A 23,875-nucleotide genomic window follows, 5' to 3' on the forward strand; every position below is an offset into this window, starting at 1 on the left:
CTGCACCCCAGCCTGGGCAACACAGTGAGACTTTGTCTCTAAAAAAATGGAAAGAAACACACTTCTGTTGTAAAATATTTTTACCAACATATTATTTTCTTCTTAAGTGTGCAGATTTTTAGCCAAAATTCCATGCCATTTTTGGCTACTAACCCTAAACTATATCCTATAAAGGATTTCAAGTAGCAAAATATCTAAAGGAATAGCTGGCTTTCTAAAATGGAGTCAGAGTTTTGAAATGAAATACATGTCACAACAAAATGATGACATTTCATTATCAGGACTCAAAATGTTCTCTTGAGGTCTAGCTTGTTGTAGGTGAATGCATTATTAAGACTGGTGGAGTCCCTGCCCACAGCACAGAATTACAGCTAGTGTCCCCTGTTTGGGGTCTTATCTGGCCCTGTTGTGTCCTGTAACTAAACCTGCTGCTGAAAAGAAATAGTTCCCATGAGACTGTTCACTTCAGATCCATAAGTGCAGCTCTCTGGGCCATGATAATTTGATTTGTTGTTGTTATTGTTGTTTTTTGAGATGGAGTCTCGCTCTGTCACCCAGGCTGGAGTGCAGTGACATGATTTTGGCTCACTGCAACCTTCACTTCCTGGGTTCAAGCAATTCTCTTGCCTCAGCCTCCTGATTAACTGGGACTACAGGCACTTGCCACCACACCTGGCTAATTTTTGTATTTTTAGTAGAGACAGGGTTTCACTGTGTTGGCCAAGCTGGTTTCAAACTCCTGACCTCAGGTGATCTGCCCACCTTGGCCTCCCAAAGTGCTGGTATTTACAGAGGTGAGCCACTGCGCCCGGCCTGTTTGTTTGTTTTTGAGACGAAGTCTCACTCTGTCGCCCAGGTTGGAGTGCAGTGGCCCGATCTTGGCTCACTGCAACCTCTTCCTCCTGGGTTCAAGCGATTCTCCTGCCTCAGCCTCCCGAGTAGCTGGGACTACAGGTGTGCACCACCATGCCTTGCTAATTTTTGTATTTTTAGTAGAGACAGAATTTCACCATGTTAGCCAGGCTGGTCTTAAACTCCTGACCTCAAGTGATCCACCCGCCTTAGTATCCCAAAATGCTGGGATGACAGGCATGAGCCACCATGCCTGGCTGAGAATTTGTTTTATAAAGTAGGAGTCCCCATCCACTGGGAGCCGTGGACCAGTACCAGTCCATGGCCTGTTAGGAATCTGGCTGTGGCTTGTTAGGAACTGGGCTGCACAGCTGGAGGTGAGCAGCAGGTGAGCGAGCATTACCACCTGAGCTCCAGCTTCTGTCAGACCAGCAGCAGCATTACATTCCCAGGGGGGAGCAGGAACCTTGTTATGAAGTATACATGCAAGGGATCTAGGTTGCATGCTCCTTATGATAATCTAATGCCTGATGATCTGGGGTGGAACAGTTTCACCCCAAAACCATCCCTCCCAATCCCCTCAGTCCGTGGAAAAATTGTCTTCCAAGAAACTGGTCCCTGAGGCCAAAAATGTTGGGAACTGCTGGTATACAGAGCTGTGGGAGAGAAGAGCAATGCAGAGGGAAAAGGAGTTCCTGTCTGTTGAGACTTTCAGGGGGACCTAGGGACTGGTTTTGTTACAGTTGACTGGGAAGCGTCTTGTTTATTTTATTTTATTTTTCATTTAAAATATTTTTCTGAAATGGAGTTTTGTTGCCCAGGCTGGAGTGCAGTGGTGCCATCTCGGCTCACTGCAACCTCTGCCTCCCAGGTTCAAGTGACTCTCCTTCCTTAGCCTTCTGAATAGCTGGGATTACAGGCGTGCGCCAACCGCACCTGGCTAATTTTTGTATTTTTAGTAGAGATGGGTTTCACCACGTCAGCCAGGCTGGTCTTGAACTCCTGACCTCAAGTGATCCACCTGCTTTGGCCTCCCAAAATGCTGGGATTACAGGCGTGAGCCACCACATCTGGCCAAAGTGTCTTGTTTTATTTTTAAGGCTTTGATCACTCTCATTTACAGTAAGTATTTGAAGAGTACATTCTAAATCATTTTTCTCTCTTCCTTTGCAGGAAGTGCTCAGATGTTAAGCACACACACACACACACAAAGAGGAAACAGTTGGATAGGAACTCAGAAATCATGTGACCGATGACTAAGTTAAATATTTTCTGCTTACTGAAAAGGAAGAGTCTGATGATTAGCTATTGATCCTCTTTGCATTTGTAAAGTTTTGGAGATATTGAATCATGTTACCATTTCTGTTTTTTTCCACCCTATTTTCTTTCATATTTACTGAAGCTCAGAAGCACTATTGGGTCTGCAACTCATCCGATGCAAGTATTTCATACACCTACTGTGGTAAGTAAAACTGCAAAACAAATAATTGTAGCATCAACTATTTTGAGGGTAAGTTTTCACAAGAACCTTACACTGTTGTGGCTGGAACACAGGAAATGTCAGTGTGTTCCAGCTGCTGTGGCGGACGCCGCCAGCAGGAAAAGCAATAGCTGGCAGCTACCCCGTGAGAATCTTTTCGACCCTTCACAGACTCGCGAGTCTCTAAACTGTGCTGTGCTTGACCTCCAAGTGCTTCTGTTCCCTGTGTCATCTTTCTCTACCCTGAGCCCAGTTTCGGGTTCTGCCCAGTTTCAGTAAAACCGTCTGCTTCTGAGCTTTCGCCTCAGCCTTGACACTTACTAGTTCTTCTTCTTGAGATGGTAGAGCAATCCCAGCTGCTTCCTGTAGTTGATTTCTGCTCCAAGCTGTGACTTTTGAGGGCTCTTGGAATCATCTCCCTAACTGGATGTAAGCCTGTTTCTGTCACTAGCTGTGTGACCTTAAGCAAAGTACTCCAGCCTTTTTAGCACTAACGTAAAAGTTTATAGCCTACTTGATAAGGGTGTTGTGAGGTGAAGTTTTTTAGCACAGGGTCACGTAAAGACAATACTCTTAATTTTTTTTTTTGGAGTCAGCCATACCCTAGTGCTATTCACTGGCTGTATCACTGTCCGCTGCCCCAGCTGCTCATTAGCAAGCGTCCTCGGGTCTGAAGGCACAGTGTCAGGCCTGACAGCTGTTTTGGTTCGGTACTTTCCACCGTGCGGCTCACCATGGATTGGCTGCCCTTTTCCACCCGCTGGCACTATCCGGAAGGTTTAAAGTGGTGCTTCCCAAAATACCAGTTCTTTGAGATTCTTTTGGGAAAATAGGATCTATGGCCTAATCATCTGGGAGAGATTTACAGATGTACTTTGAGTTCTGAGAAGTTCTGCAGTAAAGGCACCTGTTTAACCACAACATTTTCAATTTCATTTGTTGTTTGTTTGGTTTTTAGTCTGGAGTGTATGTTAACTCTCTTGAGAAACATGCTCTGCCAAATGCTAATATAAAGTGACTTTCGGGAAATTGGGATAATTGCCACATGTGAGAAGGAGACTTAGGAATGTGGCCAGTCACACACCATGGCCCTTCTTCTCCTGGTGGGTTGCACTGAATTCCCTCTCAACGTATCTCTAAAATCTCCCCATGCTACAAGATCCTTTTGCATTCCGCTCTTCCAGCAAGGCTCCTACTCTACTTGGCCCCCACTTCCCTTTCCTCCTTTGGCCCTTTTGTACCATGTGCGAATTACGCCACTCTGTGTGTGTGTGCATGTGTGTGTGTGCGCGAACGCATGGAGTTTTGCTCTGTTGCCAGGCTGGAGTGCGGTGGCATGATTTTGGCTCATTGCAACCTCTGCCTCCCAAGTTCAAATCATTCCCCTGCCTCAGCCTCCTGAGTAGCTGGGACTATAGGTGCATGCCACAACACCTGGCTAATTTTTGTTTTTTGTATTTTAGTAGACACAGGGTTTCACCATGTTGATCAGGATGGTCTCAATCTCCTGATCTTGTGATCTGCCCCCACCGGCCTCCCAAAGTGCTGGGATTACAAGCATGAACCACCTCACCTGGCTTATGCCACTCTTTATATGATCTTTATGGATATAACATTTTGTATTATTATTTAGCTTTTAGTCTTTTCTTAACAATAACTCAATTTGTCTTTTAAAAACATTTCACATTTTGTAATATTTTATCATTTATTTTTGAGACAGGGTTTTGCTCTGTTGTGCAGGCTGGAGTGAGTGGCATGATCTCCACTAACTGCAACCTACACCTCCCTGGCTCAGGCCATCCCCCTAGCTCAGCCTTCCTAGTAGCTGGGACTATAGACATGTGCCACCACGTGTCTTGGTTAATTAATTAACTTGGCTAATTATTAATTAATTATTATTTCTTTTGAGTTTCACTCTTGTTGCCCAGGCTGGAGTGCAATGGCGTGATCTTGGCTCACTGCAACAACTGCCTCCCGGGTTCAAGCGATTTTCCTGCATCAGCCTCCTGAGTAACTGGGATTATAGGTGCCCACCACCTATAATTTTTGTATTTTTAGTAGAGACAGGGTTTTGCCATGTTGACCAGGCTGGCCTCGAACTCCTGACCTCAGGTGATCCACCCACCTCGGCCTCCCAAAGTGTTGGGATTACAGACGTGAGCCACCACAGCTGGCCTAATCATTAATTTTTTTGTAGAGATGGAGTCTTGCTATATTGCCCAGGCTGGTCTAGAACTCCTGGGCTCAAGAGATTCTCCCACCTTGGCCTCCCAAAGTCCTGGGATTACAGATATGAGCCACTGCACCTGGCTTAAAATTTCACATTTTAATCACTTTTGAGTGTTTGGCTCAATTGTATTAAGTATATGCACATTGCTGTGAAACCATCACCATTGGTTTATCTTTTTATTTGACTTTCTAATTTTTTTTTTCTTTGAGACAGTCTCACTCTGTCTAGACTGGAGTGCAGTGGTACAATCTCAGCTCACTGCAACCTCTGCCTCCTGGGTTCAAGCAATGGTCGCGCCTCAGCCTCCTAAATAGCTGGGATTACAGGTGTGCACCACCATGCCCGGCTAATTTGATTTGACTTTATGAAGGAGGATCTTCCTACTTTCTCTCTGAGAAATCCTGTGGTCCTTTCCTGCTGCCCCACTGACAAAGGGACTGTGGGCAAGCCACTGGAATACACATCTACAGCAAGATGCTGCTTGCTGCCATCCCCACTGCCATATGACTGCCTTCCCGGCCTGAGAGAATCCATCCCACCAGGCCAAAAATGCATTATCTGTGGGAAGCACTGATTCCTCTAGGTACTATTGTGATTCCTCTAGGTACTATTGTGAGGGTGTTGGTGACAACAACCTCTGATTCACTGTGACGATGATCTCCATGAAAAAGCAGAGCTAGATTTCCATTTGGTCAAGCTGCTGGGCATCTAAGTGTATGGTTTTTTAAGCACAGGGTCTTGCTCTGTCACCCAGGCTGGAGTGGAATGGTACAATCATGGCTCACTGCAGCCTCAAACTCTGAGGCTCAAGTGATTTTCCCACTTCAGCCTCCCAAGTAGCTGGGACGACAGGCCTGCACCATCATGTCTGGCTAATTTTTAAATTTTTTGTAGTGACGGAGTTTTGCCATGTTGTCCATGCTGGTTTTGAGCTCCTGGACTTAAGCAATCTCCCTGCCTCAGCTTCCCAAAGTGCTGGGATTACAGGCCTGAGCCACTGATTCAGGGCTACAGTGTCTTCATTAGTTCAGGTGCCATAACAAAATACCACAGACTGGATGGCTTAAACAACAAACATTTATTTTTTCACAGTTCTGGAGGGTAGAAGTCCAAGATCAAGGTATCTGCATAATTGGGTTCTCCTGAGACCTCTCTCCTTGGCTTGCTGCTGTGTTTTGAATTTTGTGCCCTTGCAGACTCATGTTGAAATTTAATTGCCATTGTGATGATATTAAGAGGTGGGACCTTTAAGAGGTGATTAAGCCATGGAGGCTTTTCCTCTCATGAATAAATTAATGTCATAATTGAGGGAGTAAGTTTCTTATAAAAGGACAAGTTTAGCCCCCGTATGTCTCTTGCTTTTGCCCCCTCTTGCCCTTTTGCTCCTCCACCACCAGATGAGACAGCAAGAAGTCCCTTGTCAGATGCCAGTACCTTGACATGGAACTTACCAGCCTCCAGAACTGTGAGAAATAAATTTCTGTTCTTTTTTTTTTTTTTTTTTTTTGAGATGGAGTCTCACTCAGTCGCCCAGGCTGGAGTGCAGTGGCGCGATTTCGGTTCACTGCAAGCTCCACCTCCGGGGTTCACGCCATTCTCCTGCCTCAGTCTCCCGAGTAGCTGGGACTACAGGCACCCGCCACTACGCCCGGCTAATGTTTTTGCATTTTTAGTAGAGATGGGGTTTCACTGTGTTAGCCAGGATGGTAAATTTCTGTTTTTTATGAAGTACCCAGACACCAATATTTATAGCAGCACAAAGTGGACTAAGACACTCGCAGCTGGCTGCTTTCTCACTGTGTCCTCACACGGCCTTTCCTCTGTGTGTGCACATCCCTGGTGTCTCTTTGTGTGTCCAAATTTCCTCTTCTTGTAAGGACACCAACAAGATTGGATTAGGGCCCATCCTAACAGCCTCATTTTAACTTAATTACCTCTTTAAAGGCACTGTCTCCAAATGCAGTCACATTCGGAGGGACTGGAGCCTCACCATATGAATGGGGATGGGGGAATGAGGACACATTTCTGTCAGTCCATAATATACAGAAATGACAAAAATTGGCTGATTTATTCTCCCAATTTTGGGAAAGGCAAAAAATGTGGGTGTGTGGGTTGGTTTCCAGGGCCTTAGGCACAGCTCTCCTATGATCCCGAGTCATTGATCTCAGTTCTAATCTTTTTTTTTGCTACAGATAGTTAGAAAATCCAAGGAATTAATAGATTATTTAATGAAACCAATATTCTCTGAGCATTTAGCATGCACCTACTCTAGGAACTGAGGAGATAATTGAATTAACAACAAAGACAAAAGTCCCTGCCCTTATGGATTCAGTAAAATATTCAGCATGTCAGATGGTGGTAATTGCTGTGAAAGAAAAATAAGGCTGGGGGGTGCGGGGTAGAGGGTGCAAAGATGCAAAGGTGGAGAAGCTGGGGGGCTGCATTTTAAATCAGGATGGCCAGCCAGATGTGATGGCACTCACCTGTAGTATAGCCCAGCTACTCAGGAGGCTGAGGCAGGAGGATGGCTTGAGCTCAGGAGGTCAAGGCTGCAGTGAGCCATGTTTGTGCCGCTGCACTCCAGTCTGGGCAACAGAGCAAGATCAAACCTCACTCATTTTTAAATTTTTTGTAGAGACAGGGTCTTGCTGTGCTGCCCAGGTCAGTCCCAACCCCTGGGCTCAAGCAATTCTCCTGCCTCGGCCTTCCAAAGTGCTGAAATTACACGCATAAGCCACTATGCTAGGCCTAAAACCTGTTTCTTTTCTTTCTTTCTTTTCTTTTTCTTTTCTTTTTTTTTTTTGAGACAGAGTCTTGATCTGTCACCCAGGCTGGAGTGCAGTGGCGCAATCTCGGCTCATTGCAACCTCCACCTTCCAGGTTCAAGTGATTTTCGTGCCTCAGCCACACAAGTAGCTGGGGCTACAGGCATGCATCACCATGCCTGGCTATTGTTTTGTGTTTTTAGTAGAGATGAGGTTTCACCATGTTGGCCAGGCTGGTCTTGAACTCCTGACCTCAAATGATCCACCCACCTTGGCATCCTAAAGTTCTGGGATTACAGGCGTGAGCCACTACGCCTGGTCCTAGCTAATTTCTGTATTTTTTGGGATGGGATTTACTTTTTTGAGATGGAGTCTTTCTCTGTCGCCCAGGCTGGAGTGCAGTGGCGCGATCTTGGCCCACAGCAGTCGCTGCCTCCCTTTCTGAGTAGCAGGGATTACAGGAGTGCGCCACCACGCCCAGCTAATTTTTCTATTTTTAGTAGAGATGGGGTTTCACCGTGTTGGTCAGGCTGGTCTCAAACTTCTGACCTCAGGTGATCTGCCCACCTGGGCCTCCCAAAGTGCTGGGATTGCAGGCGTGAGCCACGACGCCCGACCTGTATTTTTTAAATAGACACCAGGCTAACCTTGACCTCCTGATTTTAGAGGTTCAGCCTGCTTTGGCCTTCCAATGTGTTGGGATTACAGGCATGAGCCACCGTGTCTGGCCTTAAACCTGTTTCTGTCTAAGTCTTCTCCATCTCATCATCCACCTAATTCCTTAGGTCCCAAACCAGAAGTATCCTTAAGTATCTCTTTCCCTCACCTAACATTATTGTGTTAGTCATTCCTGTTTTCATGATCTTCAGATTCTATTCTATATCCAAGTGCTTCTCACTGCTCTCTAACACTCATGCCACATTTGTCTCTCCTTGGCCTCTACAAAAACCTCTTAAATTGCCCTCCCTCTGCTTCAGTTCTTGCCACCATACAATCTATTCTTGGCACAGAGGCCAGAGAGATCTTTGCAAAATGAAAATAAGTCAGATAATGTGACTTCTCCTGGTGAAAATCCTCCAGTAGCTTTTCCCTACAATTAGAGTGAAATCTCAGGTTTATACCAAGACCTCCAAGACTCCTCAGGATCTTGAAGCAATACTAACACTACCTAGAGTTACAGTCAGATCCCACCCATTAGGGGGTCCTTCCCACAAGTTTGCCTCCCAGCTCAGATGCCATGTGCAAGCCCTAGGTTGACACCTGTGGTTCTCACTGGCTATAAATTGGAGGTTCCCCTTTCTTGGGTTTGATCATTCATTAGACTAGCTCTCAGAACACAAGGAAACACTCATTTATGTTTACTGGTTTATTATAAAGGATATTAATACAAAGGATACAGACAAATAGCCAGATAAAAGAGATACATAAGGTAAGGTGCAGGATAAGGGAACCAGAGTGTCCATGTCCTCTCTGGGCTCACCATCCTCCTAGCATCTCCACGTGTTCATCAACCCAGAAGCTCTCCTAACCCTGTCGCTCAGAAATTTTTATGGGGGGGGTTCATCATGTAGGCACAATCGAATGTTAACTCTGTCTGTAGCCCCTCTCTCCTTCCCGCAGGATGGGAGGTGGGGCTAAAAGTTCCAAGCTTCTCATCATGGCTTGGTCTTTCTGGTAACTGGCCCTTATCCATGAACCCACCAAGAGTCACCATTAGAAAAAAGATGCTGCTATTGCCCAGGACAGTCCAAGGAACTAGAAGCTCTGGGCAAGAAATTGGCATCAAAAACCAAATGTTAGGACAAAAAAATTCTCTTACCACTCCCATTGTTCTGTAAACTACAAGGATTTTAGGATCTCTGTGCCAGAAACTGGGGCAAAGACAAAATATGTATTTCTTAATATTTTACAATATCACAAATTCTGTATACATTTTATAGTTATTTTTTTCTAGTTCTGTAAAAAAATGTCATTGGTGCCAGGCATGGTGTCTCATGCCTATAATCCTAGTGCTTTGAGAGGCCGAAGTGAGAGGATCACTTGAAGCCAGGAGTTCAAGACCAGCCTGAGCAACATAGTAAGGCCCCATCTCTACAAAAAAATGAAAAAAAAATTCACTGGGTATGGTGGCATGCACCTGTAGTACTAGCTACTCAGGAGACTGAGGTGGGAGAATCACTTGAGCCCAGGAGTTTGAGGTTGCCGTGAGCTATGATTGTGCCACTACACTTTATCCTGGGTGACAGAGTAAAATCCTGTCTCTCTCTCTCTCTCTCTCTCTCTCTCAACAACAACAACAACAACAACAACAACAACAACAACACCATTAGGATTTTGACAGAGATTGCTTCAAATCTGGATCTGTAGAACACTTTGGATGGTATGAACATTTTAGCAACATTGTCTTCCAATCTATGAGCAAGGGATATCTTTCTGGTTGTTTTTGTCCTGTTAATTTCTTTGATCAATTTATTTTGTTGCTTTTACTATACAAGTCTTTAACTTCCTTAGTGAAGTTTATTGTATTCCTCTTGGTACTATTGTAAATTGGATTGTTTTTCTAATTTCTTTTCCAGATAGCTTGTTATAATTTTTTTTTTTTTTTTCTGAGGCAGAGTGTTGCTCTGTTGCCCAGGCTGGAATGCAGTGGCGTGATCTCAGCTGACTGTAGCCTCCACTTCCTGGGCTCAAGCAATTCTCATGCCTCAGCCTCCTGAGTAGCTGGGACAACAGGCACCTGCCACCACGCCTGGCTAATTTTTGTATTTTTAGTAGAGATGGGGTTTCACCATGTTGGCCAGGCTGGTCTCAAACTCCTGACCTCAGGTGATCCACCCTCCTCGACCTCCCAAAGTGCTGGGATTACAGGCGTGAGCCACCACACCTGGCAATTTTAATTTTTTTGAAACAGGGTCTCAATCTGTTGCCCAGGCTGGAGAGCAGTGGCAAAATCTTGGCTCACTGCTGTCTTGACTCTCTGGGCCCAAGTATCCTCCCACCTCAGCCTTCTGAGTAGCTACAGGCATGCACCATCACATCTGGCTAATTTTTGTATTTTTTGTACAGACGGGGTTTTGCCATGTTGTCCAAGCTGGTCTTGAATTCCTGGACTCAAGTGATTTTCCTGTCTCAGCCTCCCAAAGTGATGGGGTTACAGGTATGAGCCACTGCACCAGGCCTAATAGCTTGTTGATAGTATATAGTAACATTACCGATTTTTGTAGGTTCATTTTATATCCTGCAATTTTGCAGAATTCATTTATTAGTTCTAACAATTTTTTACATTTTTATTTTCTTTAAAATTTTTTGAAGTTTGTAATAGAGACAGGGTCTTGCTCTGTTGCCCAGGCTAGTCTTGAACTCCTGGCCTTATGTGATCCTTCCACCTCTGCCTCCCAAGGTGCTGAGATTACAGGCACGAGCTACCATGTCCAGCCAGCTGTAACAATTTTTAATGAAGTCTTTAGGGATTTCTATATATAAGACCATGTCGTCTGCAAAAAGAAAATTTTACTTCTTCCCTTCCAATTTGGATGCCTTTTTTGTTTTTTCTTGACTAATTGCTTTGGCTAGGACTTCTAGTACTATGTTGACCAAGGGTGGTGAGAATGGACATCATTGCCTTGTTCCTGATCTTAGAGGAAAAGCTTTCAGTTTTTCACCATTGAGTATGATGTTGACTGTGGGCTTTTTATATATGACCTTGCCCTCAAAGTCCTAGCCTATCTTAATGATCTTTGAAATGCCTTTCAGGTCATTCTCCCATTGTCTTGATGTAGAAGAACACTTGGCTCCCTTCTATCCATACTAATTTTGTTATCGAATTTTACTATAAGTGGCCAAAAGAAGCCATGCAGCACCTTGAGCACTTTCCTGCTTATCTATTTCTTCTACCAGACAGTATAGATCCTTGCTCCTAAGTTCTACTTTTCACATAGTTTTAGGGAACAGACAAAAGTCCATCAAGTTCTTTGCAACTGTGTAGCAAGGATGGCCTTTACTGCAGTTTCCAATACCTTGTTTTTCATTTGTGTCTGAGGCCTCATCAGAATTGCCTTTACCTTCCACATTTCTACCAACATTCTGATTATGACCACTTAAGTAATCCCTAAGAATTTCCAGACTTTCCCTACATTTCTTCCCTTCTTCTGAGCCTGCATCAGAATTGCCCTTAATGCTCTGTTCATGGCAATATGGAATTTTTTCTAGCCTATTCCTCCAAACTCTTCCAACCTCTGCCTATTATCCATTTTCAAAGCTGCTACCATATTTTTAGGTACCTGTTATAGCAACACCTCACTTCTCTGGCACCAATTTTCTATCTTCATTTGTTTTTTTGCTGCTATAACAGAATACATAAGACTGGATAATTTATAATAAACAGAAATTTATTTGGCTCATGGTTCTGGTTGTTGAGAAATCCAACATTGAGCAACATCTAGCAAGGGTTTTCTTGCTGCATCATCCCATGGCAGAAGGGCAGAAGGCCAAAAGAGCACGTGTGAGGGGTGGGGAAGGAGGCTGTACTCATCCTTTTATCAGGAATCCATACCCACAATAACTAATCCACTCCCGCAACAACAGCATTAATTCATTCATAAGGGCAGAGCCCTCATGAACTGATCATCTCTTGGAGGTTCCACCCCTCAACACTCTTGCACTGGGGATTAAATTTCCAATGCATGAACTTCAGGGAATGCATTCCAAACATAGCAACACCTTATAGTTTTGACAGTCTGTTTTAAGCTAATGACAACTTAAATTGAATCACACAAACAACTCTACACTTTAGGAGCTGGAGACCAGCCTGGTCAACAAAGGAAGACTCCATCTCTACAATTTTTTTTTTTTTTTTTTTTGAGACAGTCTCGCTCTGTCATACAGGCTGGAGTGCAGAGGTGTGATTTTAGCTCACTGCAACCTCCACCTCCTGGATTCAAGTGATTCTTGTGCCTCAGCCTCCCAAATAGCTGGGATGACAGGCACATGCTGTGCTGACATGCCTAGATAATTTTTGTATTTTTTGCAGAGATAGAGTGTTGCTATGTGGGCCAGGTTGGTCTTGAACTCCTGACCTCAAACCATCCATCTGCCTTGGCCTCCCAAAGTGCTGGAATTACAGGCATGAGCCAGCACACTTGGCCTCTACAATTTTTTTTTTTAATTAAAAACAAACCAAACCACACAAAAAACAGACCACATGTGGTGACTTATGCCTGTAATTCCAGCACTTTGGGATGCTGAGGCAGGAAGATCACTTGAGTCCAGGAGTTCAAGACCAGCCTGGGCTACATAGTGAGACCTCATCTCTACAAAAAATAAAAATAAAAAAAAATAAAAATAAGTAAAAATAAAAATAAAAAACTTAGCTGAGTGTGGTGGTATGCACCTGTAGTCCCAGCTATTGGTAAGAGGATCACTTGAGCCCAGGAGTTAGAAGCTGCAATGAGCTATGATTACATCACTGCACTCCAGCTTGGGTGACAGAGCAGACCCCCATATTTAAAAACAAACCAACAAACAAAACTATTTCATTGGGCTTCTTGGATTTGTATTTCCATTATTTCCATTTTCTTTCCTAGATTTGGGAAGTTTTCAATCTTTCCTTCCTTCCTTCCTTCCTTCCTTCCTTCCTTCCTTCCTTCCTTCCTTCCTTCCTTCCTTCCTTCCTTCCTTCTTTCCTTCTTTCTTTCTTTCTTTTTTGAGACAGAGTCTTGCTCTTTCATCCAGGCTGGAGTACAGTGGCATGATCTCTGCTCACTGCAAGCTCTGCCTCCTGGGCTCAAGTGATTCTTGTGCCTCAGCCTCCCGAGTGGCTGGGATTATAGCCATTATTTCTTTGAATAAACTTTCTGTAGTCTGTTCTTTTTTCTTCCACTTCTGGAACTCTCATAATGCATATATGGTTCTGGTTGGTAGTATCTCACCATTACCTTAAGTTTTCTTCACTCTTTTAAATTATTTTTTCCTTTTGCTCCTCTGATTGAATCCTTTTGCAGTGATCTATCTCTGAGTTCACTGATCCTTTCATCTACTTGGTCTAGTCTGCTGCTGAACCCCTCTAGTGAACTTTTTTAGTTCAGTTATTGTGTTCCTCAGCTCCATGATTTCTTTTTCTTTCTTTCTTTTTTTTTTTTTTTTTGAGACAGCATCTTGTTCTGTCATCTAGGCTGGAGTGCAGTGGTGCAATCTTGGCTCACTGCAACCTCCACCTCCTGGGTTCAAGTGATTCTCCAGCCTCAGCCTCCCAAATAGCTAGGATTACAGACACATGCCACCACGCCCAGCTAATTTTTGTATTTTTTTTCATAGAGATGGGGTTTCGCCATGTTGGCCAGGCTGGTCTAGAACTCCTGACCTCAGGTGATCCACCCACCTTGGCCTCCCAGAGTGCTGGGATTACAGGCATGAGCCACCGTGCCCAGCCTTCAGCTCCATGATTTCTGTGTGGTCTTTTAAAATGTTTTCTTTCTTCTTATTGAAGTTCCCACTGCATTCATGTATTGTTCTCTTGACCTCAGTGAGCATCTTTATAAGAGGTATTTCAAATTGTCTGTCAGGTAAATCGTATAACTTCATTTCCTTAGCATAAGTGAGGAAGATGTGTCTTGCTCCTTTGTTTGAAACATCTTTGCCTGATCTTTCATTTTACTTGTTTCTCTGTTTGGCATCTGCACATTACAAAGCAGACATCTCTTTCAGTCTTCACAAATTGGCCTCACACAGGAACATAACCCACACCTATTGTTGTGGGAATCAGGAGGATGAGAGAGACCTCAGGGTAAAGCAGGAGGATCTTTATTGAATGCACTCAGACCCAGCAGACTTAACATCTAAAAACTGGGCCCAGAACAAAGACAGCACTTGACTTTTATACACACTTCTAAAAGGTGGTAGGCTAGCTTGAAGCAGGCTTACAGTGGCATGAAAGCAAGGATATAGAGGCAGAACAATTAATCAAATTGCGATAGGTTTATAACTCAGGATTACACATGACCATTACTATGCAACCCAGATGTCTGTTATCTAGGTTTTGCTCAAAAGAGCCTTGCAGTGGTTTATCTCATAATCTTCACCATGGTGCCCAGATGGCTATAGTTCAGGCCTGCTCAGGCTTCTCATGACCTTCACTGTACTTCTTAAATAAAACAGAATACTTGAAGTTACTAGTTACAGAGAGCAAGAATCTATAAACTCATACCATAAAAGAAAGGAAAATTTGTTTTTCCTCTCCCTATGTTGAGGGAGTGCTGAGCACATTCCTTTGTGTCCTAGCTTCTCAGATAGTGTTTATCAAGACTTTTCCTGGGGCTGGGCCTTGCCTGCTACCACCTTTGAGATGAGTTGACCTAATACAGGAAAGCTTATTTCTTTCTCTTTTTAATTTTATTTTTATTTTTCTTTCTTTCTTTAATTTCCCACTTCACTAGTAGCCTGGTTGGAGATTCTGGGGTCCTCTACCAACTTTTTCTCACTTCAGGGAGATGCAGGCAGCTGTGTTTTTTTGTCCACCTATTCCGTGCTGAGCCAGAGATGGGGTGGTGGAGGGAACTGTGGCATCTACCAGCCCAAGCTGTTGTCTCCATTCCCCTGCCAGGTAGCTAGACTATGCTAGACCTGTCAGAGCTCTAGGACTGATGAGAAAGATGTAAGTGTTTTGGGGATCCCCAGAGAAGTTGGGGTGCTGGATGCATGGATTAACTCTCCCTCCCCAGGAGAAAGCTGAGAACTAAGATTTTTCATCTGCTCAGTCTGTGCTGAGCAGAGGGGAGGATCAATGATGCCTATCTGCCCAAGACACTGCCTTTATTCTCCCCTGGGTGGTAGACTGTGCCAGACTCATCAGAACTCCAAGACTGGCAAGACAGAAGCCAATCCTCTGGGGAGCCCTCGTGAAAAAGTTGGGGTTCTGGACATGTGAAACAACTTCTTTCCTCCCATGGGTGGAGCTAGGAGCTTGGGGTGGGGGGGTCTCTTCCTGATTGTATAACACCACACCAGGGTAATAATCTCTGGTTAAAGAATGTCCCAAGTCTCCCTACTGGCTTTGTTGAATCTGGTTTTGAGTTCTCCTTGGGTGCAGGAGTCTTTCAATTAGTTTGATTTCTCACAAAGGGAATTTTTCTGTAAATTGTTGTGCTAGTGGAGGCAAGAAGAGTTCAGGGCTTCTGATTCTGCCATGCTGCTGATGTCATTTCTCTGGGGAGACATTTTCAACTGTCATCAATTTTTCTTATTTTATTATTTTAATGCAAAATTCATCTTAAAAGGCTGATATCCAGAATACTAAACTTATTGGAGATGATTTGTAGTAATTTATTGACATTATCTTTATTGCTTTTAGATAAAATGCAATACCCAATTTCAATTAATGTTAATCCCTGCATAAAATTGAAGGGATCCAGAGGATTGTTGCACATTTTCTACATTCCAAGTAAGTCCAAATTTTTGCTTTTATAGACCAATCAAAGGAGTTAAGAAATATCAATGATAAATGATTGTGTTTCAAATATACTTGTGTTCATTATCTATTGCTATATAACAAATTACCATGATCTTTGTGGCTTAACACAGCACACATTTATTATCTCATCATCTTTGTTGATCAGTATTCTGGGCATGGCTTACCTGTGTCTGCTTCCAGGTCTACCATACGGCTACAATCAAGGTGCTTGCCAGGCTGGAGTCCCTTCTGAGGCTCAACTAGGAAATATATACTTCTAAGCTCACGTAGCTGTTGTCAGTATTCAGTTGTTAGTATTCAGTCCCTTGCTGGCTGTTGGCCACCATCAGTTCCTTACCACATGGACATTTTCAATATGGCTGCTTGCTTTTTCAAAGCCAGCAAGGGGGACAGTCAGCTAACTAGGCAAAATTCACAATCTTATGTAGCATAATCATGGAAGTAACACTCCATCACCTTTGCTGTGTTCTATTGGTTAGAAGCAAATCACTAGGCCAGTCCATACTATTGGGAGAGGATTACACAAGAACATGTGGGTAGAAATGGAAATAACTTCAGATGTCCAATAATTTTACAGGTATATCCTTTGTCAATCATTAGCTATAAGTAATGTTGGGTTTCCATTAGTGGAAGATCTGTGTGTGAGCAAGCCAGGACTTTAAAATTTTTTAAAGATGGTCTTTCTAGAGAAAAATACAGTAATAATGTGATGACAGAAGGCAATGTGTTTTGTTTTGCTTTGCGTCGTGTCTTGGTTTTCCTCTCTCTGACTCTGCTTGTTATCAGCTTAGAAAAAGCTAACACAGGTGGGGTGATAGCATGGGGCTGTATCTCAGTCTCTGTGCAGACACAGAACTTTTTCTTCTCCTACCAGTTACCCAACATTGCTTATTGCCTGTAAGCTCTGGAATCCCAGAAAACTTTAGTTTTAATCTTTATCATCATCATCATCACCATAATTCACATCCTAGTTTAGATTTGGAGCTTGTTTTCTATTAATGCTTTACAGAGTAGTTTTACATAAATAAGCTTAAACATTTTCCCCCGATATTAGTTATCTGGCTTACCAGAAAAATGAAAAACAACAACAACAACAAAATCCCCGAAACTGAGAACCCAGGAATGATAGACAATAAACTTGTGTTTTAATTTTCATGATTCTAGTTGTTCAACCTGTTTTTTTTGACACTCCGTATCTGCATTCATTTATTCACTAAAAAATGCTTAGTAAATTATAAGTATCGTGCTAGGCACTGTGAATTCATTGATAAGATATTCTCTCTCTCTCTCTTTTTTTCTTTTTTTTCTTTTTTGAAATGGAGTCTCTTGTCTGTTGCCCCGGCTGGAGTACAGTGGCATGATCTCAGCTCACTGCAGTCTCTGCCTGCTGGGTTCAATCCATTCTCCTGCCTCAGCCTCCTGTGTAGCTGGGATTATAGGCGCCCACTACCACGTCCAGCTAATTTTTGTATTTTTAGTAGAGATAGGGTTTCATCATGTTGGCCAGGCTGGTCTTGAACTCCTGACCTCAAGTGATCCACCCGCCTAGGCCTCCCAAAGTGTTGGGATTACAGGCGTGAGCCACCGTGCCCACCCAATAAGACATTCTCTTGAAATTCAGGAATCCATCAGTGCAATAGGAGAGACAAATCTGCAGATAGTATGGTATAAGTGAAGTGATAGGAATAGAGCTTAGTGACAGCACAGAGCAAAGGATGATTAACTCTATTTCCTCCAATTTCCTGGCCAAGGATAAAATAAATAATCTAAAGTTTTGCTTGGCTAAGACTCTACAGTTTCTTCCTTTTTCCTAGGTTCTGTTTTCTGGTCTGTTGGCAGGTTTTACCCCTACACATTTGCCATAAAGGATGATTTACATAATGAGTAATCTCACTTTCAATTGAATCCCTTCCCCTTACACACAGGAAACAGGTTGTATCTTTCCAGGCCAAGATAATAAGACAGTACGAAATCATTTAGAGTTCTCTGAAAAGCAGACATTAAGAAGGAATTAGGCTAGAGATTTCTTGGAGGAAACACCTGTGAACAATAAAGGAAGCCAGAGTAGGCTAGGAGAAAATTCAGATTGGGGTGCAGCTCTGATAACTTTGAAAAGAGAGAAGGGAGGAAGGAGAATTAAGTAGGATAACCCTCAGACCAGAATGCATCCCTGAGACACTCTTGGCCTGAGCAACATAGGGAGCCCCAGAGCAGAATGCCTGTCATAAGAGTCCCATGACAGGCGGGAGTAGCCTGGCTCTAGGGTCCTTGCAGTGCTGGATCATTATAGGAGCAGCCTATGAGAGGGTGGCCTCTGGCTGAGTGCTGAGATAGATGTGAAGGTGCAGCAGCTGCAGACTGTCTGCCAGCTACTCTCCTCACAGCAGCTGCTTTTGAAGGGAAATTTGAGGAACATATCTCGATGGCATCACAAATGTTTTATAATTTCTCACTAAATATGACATTTATATAACAAATTATATTAATTTATCAACACAATAATTATTCAGTCACATTTTTATAGTGCAATTATGACCTGAGTTTCCATAGAATATACTATAATGTTGGTATAAAGTGTGAGGCCACATTCATGGAAATCGACCTTATTTTTATGGCCTTATTTCTACTTGAATTCGGAAGGAGATACAAATACAAACTTGAACCAAAAATAGGTTGAGAATGGAAATGATATCTTTTGAGACGTCATAGCCTTGCTAGTAAATTATTTGTATATTATTAACTGATTGACAAATAGAACTGGAGCATAAGCTTCCTTTAAGGTTATTTCTGGAAGTTCCTGGAATTGTCTTTGGTAAGCTAAAAAACAGTCCTCTTATATACCACATGACAGCCACCATGTTTATTTTCTTTTTTTGAGACGGAGTCTCACTCTGTCACCCAGGTTGGAGTGCAGTGGCGTGATCTCGGCTCACTGCAGCCTTCGCCTCTCAGGTTCCAACAATTCTCTACCTCTGGTAGCTGGGATTACAGGAGCCTGCCACCGCGCCCAGCTGATTTTTGTATTTTTAGCAGAGATGGGGTTTTGCCATGTTGGCCAGGATGGTCTCGAACTCCTGACCTCAGGTGATCTGCCCGCCTCAGCCTCTCAAATTGCTAGGATTACAGGCGTGAGCCACCGTGCCCAGCCCATGTTTCTTGTCCCTCACTCCAACACCCACATTGACATCCCTAGCCTGCTGAGCCACAAAAGTGATGTCTCATTGTTGCCATTGTTCATGTTCTTAACATGACCACAGGGGTGTCCAAGGCCAAGGAGTTTCTCACAACGTAAACTATTGAGTTGTCAAAGCAGGACTTCCTTTCCTGGAGTTATTGAAGACTGGAATCATGCTGTGTTTCACAAAGAAATGGAAGAAGGTCCTTTGCCCTGCATTGTCACTGGACACCACGGTGGCACTGTCTTGTGCTTCTGTGTCTCCAGGAATTCCTTGTGAAAACGGTCTTTCAGCTTCTACACACAGCCCTGCTTTTGGAGAAGTTCAAGCCAAAGTCCATGGAGTAGGCCATGGAATCACTGTTTGAAACAGACCCCATGATAGTCTTCTCCACACCCTACCCTGAAAGTTGAGAAGTGAAGACAAATTAGGAAGGTTGGTGGTGCTTCAGGTTCAGAGCAATGAGGGCCTGCATGAAGGCAGCACGGTAATGGGTATGAAAAGGAGGTTAGAAAGATTTACTAGGACTGGGAATTCTAGTGCCAATTTGGTGATGAAGAGGAGGAAATCACTTTTAGATCTGTTGGGTAAGGTAACTGGGCAACATTTGAGTAGAGATATTGAATAAATACATGGGATCAATGCTCAGGAGAAAGGTTGAGACTAAAGTTGATTTGAGAATTGTCACCTTATGTGGTATTTGGTCTGAGAGAGTGTGCAGAGTGAAAATTGAGGAGAACTGAGGCTAGAACCTGGAGAAATCTAGGAGTCAATGAAATAGACTGAGGAGGAGGAGTCAGAGAGATTGGAGGACACCTGGAAGAGAGTGGTTGCACCAACACCAAAGAAGGTTTAGGGAAAGAAGCAGGCAGTTCTATTAAGCATAGCCAAGTTCAAATTAAAGTTAGAAAAGTTGTCTTTTGATTATGGTTATAATGAGTCATGGTGATCTTACTAGGAAAATATTTTCAGTGAGGTAGTGGTTGCAAAATTGTTTTCATTGTGAAAAGGATTGTGCATCTTTTTTGCCTGGGCACAGTGGCTCATGCCTGTAATCCCAGCACTTTGGGAGGCTGAGGCGGGTGGATCACAAAGTCAGGACTTCAAGACCAGCCTGGCCAAGATGGTGAAACCCCATCTCTACTAAAAATAAAAAAAATTAGCTGGACGTGGTGGCAGGCGCCTGTCATCCCAGCTACTCGGGAGGCTGAGGCAGGAGAATCGCTTGAACCTGGGCAGCGAAGGTTGCAGTGAGCCAAGATTATGCCACTGCACTCCAGTCTGTCTCAAAAAAAAAAAAAAAAAAAAAAAGAAAGGCCGGGCGTGGTGGCTCACGCCTGTAATCCCAGCACTTTGGGAGGCCGAGACGGGTGGATCACGAGGTCAGGAGATCGAGACCATCCTGGCTAACACGGTGAAACCCCATCTCTACTAAAAAATTAAAAAAAAAAAACTAGCCGGGCGAGGTGGCGGGCGCCTGTAGTCCCAGCTACTCCGGAGGCTGAGGCAGGAGAATGGCGTGAACCCGGGAGGCGGAGCTTGCAGTGAGCCGAGATCCGGCCACTGCACTCCAGCCTGGGCGACAGAGCGAGACTCCCTCTCAAAAAAAAAAAAAAAAAAAAGAAAAAGAAAAAGAAAGAAAAGGATTGTGCATCTTTTTCATTTGGGCCAACTGAATAAGTTGGAAGAGTTGAGAAAAATGCATTGATTACTGGAATTTTTCATGGTAGTTGGAAATAGGGAGATCACAAGGAAATTAAAAAATAGCCATATATTTATTTTTCATCAAAAGATTCTATTTTATTCTCAAGAACTCTTTCATCAGAACTCCTAGAAAGTTGACTGTCTCACTGTCTTTCCTTTCCCTTTCTTTTCTTTTGAATTTTCTAGCAGAACCATGATTAGAACTAGACATTTTATGTCTTTATTTCATAGTTTTCTCTATGAAGTTATGAAGGCTCTTCTGTTTTTAGGCAGAGCATGCATAGTTTTACCGTGGAACATTGTATTTGATTATGATTTACTAGTTGCCCTCTCAGAACTTCAGTTTTCTCATCTGCAGAAGAAGAGTAATAATACCCACCTTTTAGATAGTTGTGATGATTAAATGAAATAATGTAAGAAAAGCACAGGGCCCCTTTTAACTATACAATAAATGTTAATCATTATGTATAAAAGAATCTACTATTTGAGGACCTAATGGGAGTTTTTCTTTTAAAGGGAGAGATGTAAAGCAATTATATTTCAATCTCTACATAACTGTCAACTCCATGACTCTTCCAAAGCGCAAAGAAGTTATTTGCCGAGGATCTGATGATGATTATTCTTTTTGCAGAGCTCTGAAGGGAGGTAAGTGTTCAGTTCATATTACTTTTAGAATAGGAAATAATTCCTTATGAAAATGTTGTGAAAATTAAATACATTGAAAATGAAAACTTCCTTTTCTGGTAATAATTCTTTTTCTATCCAAAGTTTTTACTTTTAGCAGCTTAAATAGCATTTTATAATTATGTACTTGAATTGTTAAGATGACACTTATATGATTTGTATTGTTAATATTTTTCATAGTAACCCACCAGATTTTCTATACAGTCATTGGTTTCTTCAGTGACTTCTGCCTTTATGTTCCTCCTTGGAATTATTTACAGAATCATAATATCCAGAAATTAGGACCCTTACAGCGATCTTGCACCAAGGGATAAAAAATAAAAATAAAAAATAAATTTTAAAAAAGGAATTACCACTTTAAAACTATATTCCAGCTTTTCCGTTTACCAGCAATGTGACTTTCAGCATGTTATTAATATTTAACTCTTCTTGGCCTCATTTTCCTCAGCTATAAAATGGGGAAGTAAAACACATCATAAATAGTTTTAAGAATTAAATTAGAGAATGTGTGTAAAAGAAAAAAAAAAAAGCCTAGTACAGTGTTCAGAATAAGAATCCTTCTTTTGTTACTGATTTTCCAGTCCTGTCATCTTTATAATGAGGGAACTGATGTTTGCAGTGGCTCAGTAAGGTGTCCATGGTCATTTGGAGAACTAGTAACAGAGTAGCCTCCTAACTCTAAGATATGACTCTTCTACTGTGTCATGCTTTCTCTTTGAAAAAAAAAATTCCCTTAGCAGATTACTGTTTTTTTTTAAATTGTGCATTTCTTTTGCACAACTGTTTTACAATTATTTTACACAATCTCTGTGGGATTACACTGATATTTTACCTGAATCTTCAAAGTTTCTCTTTCTTGAGACCTCAGAGGTGTCAGACTCAAGTCAGCTTGTCTACTTCTTCTCTCTCTCCTCCCACTTTCTTCCATAAACATCTATTGAACCTAATTTGGGCAAATCATGATTTAGGTTCTGGTTATCTGAAGTTGAATGGTAGGATCTCCTTGCTCAGAAAGTCACTCTGAGGAAAACTGGATTGCCATATGCAGAAGAATGAACCTGGACCCCTATCTCTCACCACATTCAAAAATCAACTGAAGATGGATGAACAACTTAAGCATAAGATCTGCAATTATAAATATACTAGAAGAAACCTAGGGAAGATTCTTCTGGACATTGGTCTAGACAAAGAATTTATGACAAAGATCTCAAAAGCACAGGCAATAAAGACAAAAGTAGACAAAAAGGATTTAATTACATCAAAAAGCTTCTGCATAGCAAAAGAAATAATGGAGTGAACAGACAATCTGTAGTATATGAGAAAAAATTCACAAACTATTCATCCAACAGGGTACTAACATTCAGAATGTACAAGGAACTCAAACAACTCAACAACAACAACAAAAACAACCGCATTAAGAAGTGGGAAAAGTGGCCGGGCACAGTGGCTCATGCCTGTAATCCCAGCACTTTGGGAGACTGAGACAGGTGGATCACGATGTCAGGAGTTCTAGACCAGCCTGGCCAACGTAGGGAAACCTTGTCTCTGCCAAAAATACAAAAATTAGCCAGGTGTGGTGGCATGTGCCTGTAGTCCCAGCTACTTGAGAGGCTGAGGCAGGAAAATCCCTTGAACCCGGGAGGTGGAGGTTGCAGTGAGGTGAGACGATGCCATTGCACTCCAGTCCAGGTGACAGAGTGAGACTCAGTCTCAAAAAAAAAAAAAAAGAAAAAAAAAGTGGGAAAAGGACATGAGTGGATACTTATACTTTTCAAAAGAAGAGATAGAAATGGCCAACACATATATTAAAACATGCTCAGCATCACTAATCGTCAGAGAAATGCAAATTAAAATTGCAATGAGATATCATCTTACCCCAGTCAGAATGGCTATTCTTAAAAAGACGAAAAGTAACAGATGTTAGCAAGAATATGGAGAAAAGAGAACTCATCCACTTTTGGTGGGAATGTAAATTAGTACAGCCTCTATGGAAAGCAGTATGGGGATTTATCAAAGAACTAAAAATAGAACCACCATTCCATCTAGCAATTTCACTACTAGGTATCTACTCAAAGGAAAAGGAATCAATACATCAAAAAGATACCTGCACTCATATGTTTATTGCACTAGTCACAATAGCAAAGGTATGGTGTTCACCTAAGTGTTCATCAACAGACTAATGGGTAAATAAAATGTGGTATATTTACACAATGGAATATTATTAAGCCATTACAAAAATGAAATCATGTATTTTTCAGCAACATGGATGGAACTGGAGGCCATTATCTTAAGTGAAACAAACCAGGCACAGAAAGTCAAATATTGCATGTTCCCACTCATAAGTGGGTGCTAAAAATGTGTACACATGTACTAGAGAGTGGAATGATAGTGAAGAGTTGGAAGGGTGAGGGGGTGGATGATGCAAAATTAGTTAATGGGTATATGTTACTTGGGTGATGGGAACCCTAAAAGCCCTGACTTGACCACTACACAACCTATGCAGGTAATGAGATTGCACAT

General features: G+C 42.5%; 1 protein-coding gene across 11 annotated transcripts in view; it reads left to right on the forward strand.

Annotated features, from left to right (window-relative positions):
- Window positions 1-2,068: 2,068 nt before the first annotated feature.
- The window catches only part of LY96 (lymphocyte antigen 96), a 112,167-nt gene continuing 90,360 nt past the window's right edge, over window positions 2,069-23,875 (forward strand). For 4 of the 11 annotated variants that reach the window (XR_013396797.1, XM_077942330.1, XM_077942328.1 and 1 more), the window contains exons 1-4: window positions 2,103-2,314; window positions 10,394-10,484; window positions 15,672-15,761; window positions 21,188-21,316. Coding sequence is in view for 10 of the 11 variants with exons in the window: in XM_077942330.1 (XP_077798456.1) it covers window positions 2,288-2,314; window positions 10,394-10,484; window positions 15,672-15,761; window positions 21,188-21,316 (337 nt within the window). In the remaining variant the exon portion in view is untranslated. Of the gene's footprint in view, window positions 2,315-9,662; window positions 9,708-10,393; window positions 10,485-15,671; window positions 15,762-21,187; window positions 21,317-23,875 lie in introns of those variants that run through there. The other 7 variants (XM_077942331.1, XM_077942325.1, XM_077942326.1 and 4 more) reach the window with 7 other exon arrangements.

The sequence above is a fragment of the Macaca mulatta genome, chromosome 8 (genome assembly GCF_049350105.2).
Source record: "Macaca mulatta isolate MMU2019108-1 chromosome 8, T2T-MMU8v2.0, whole genome shotgun sequence".
NCBI classification, from domain to species: domain Eukaryota; kingdom Metazoa; phylum Chordata; class Mammalia; order Primates; family Cercopithecidae; genus Macaca; species Macaca mulatta.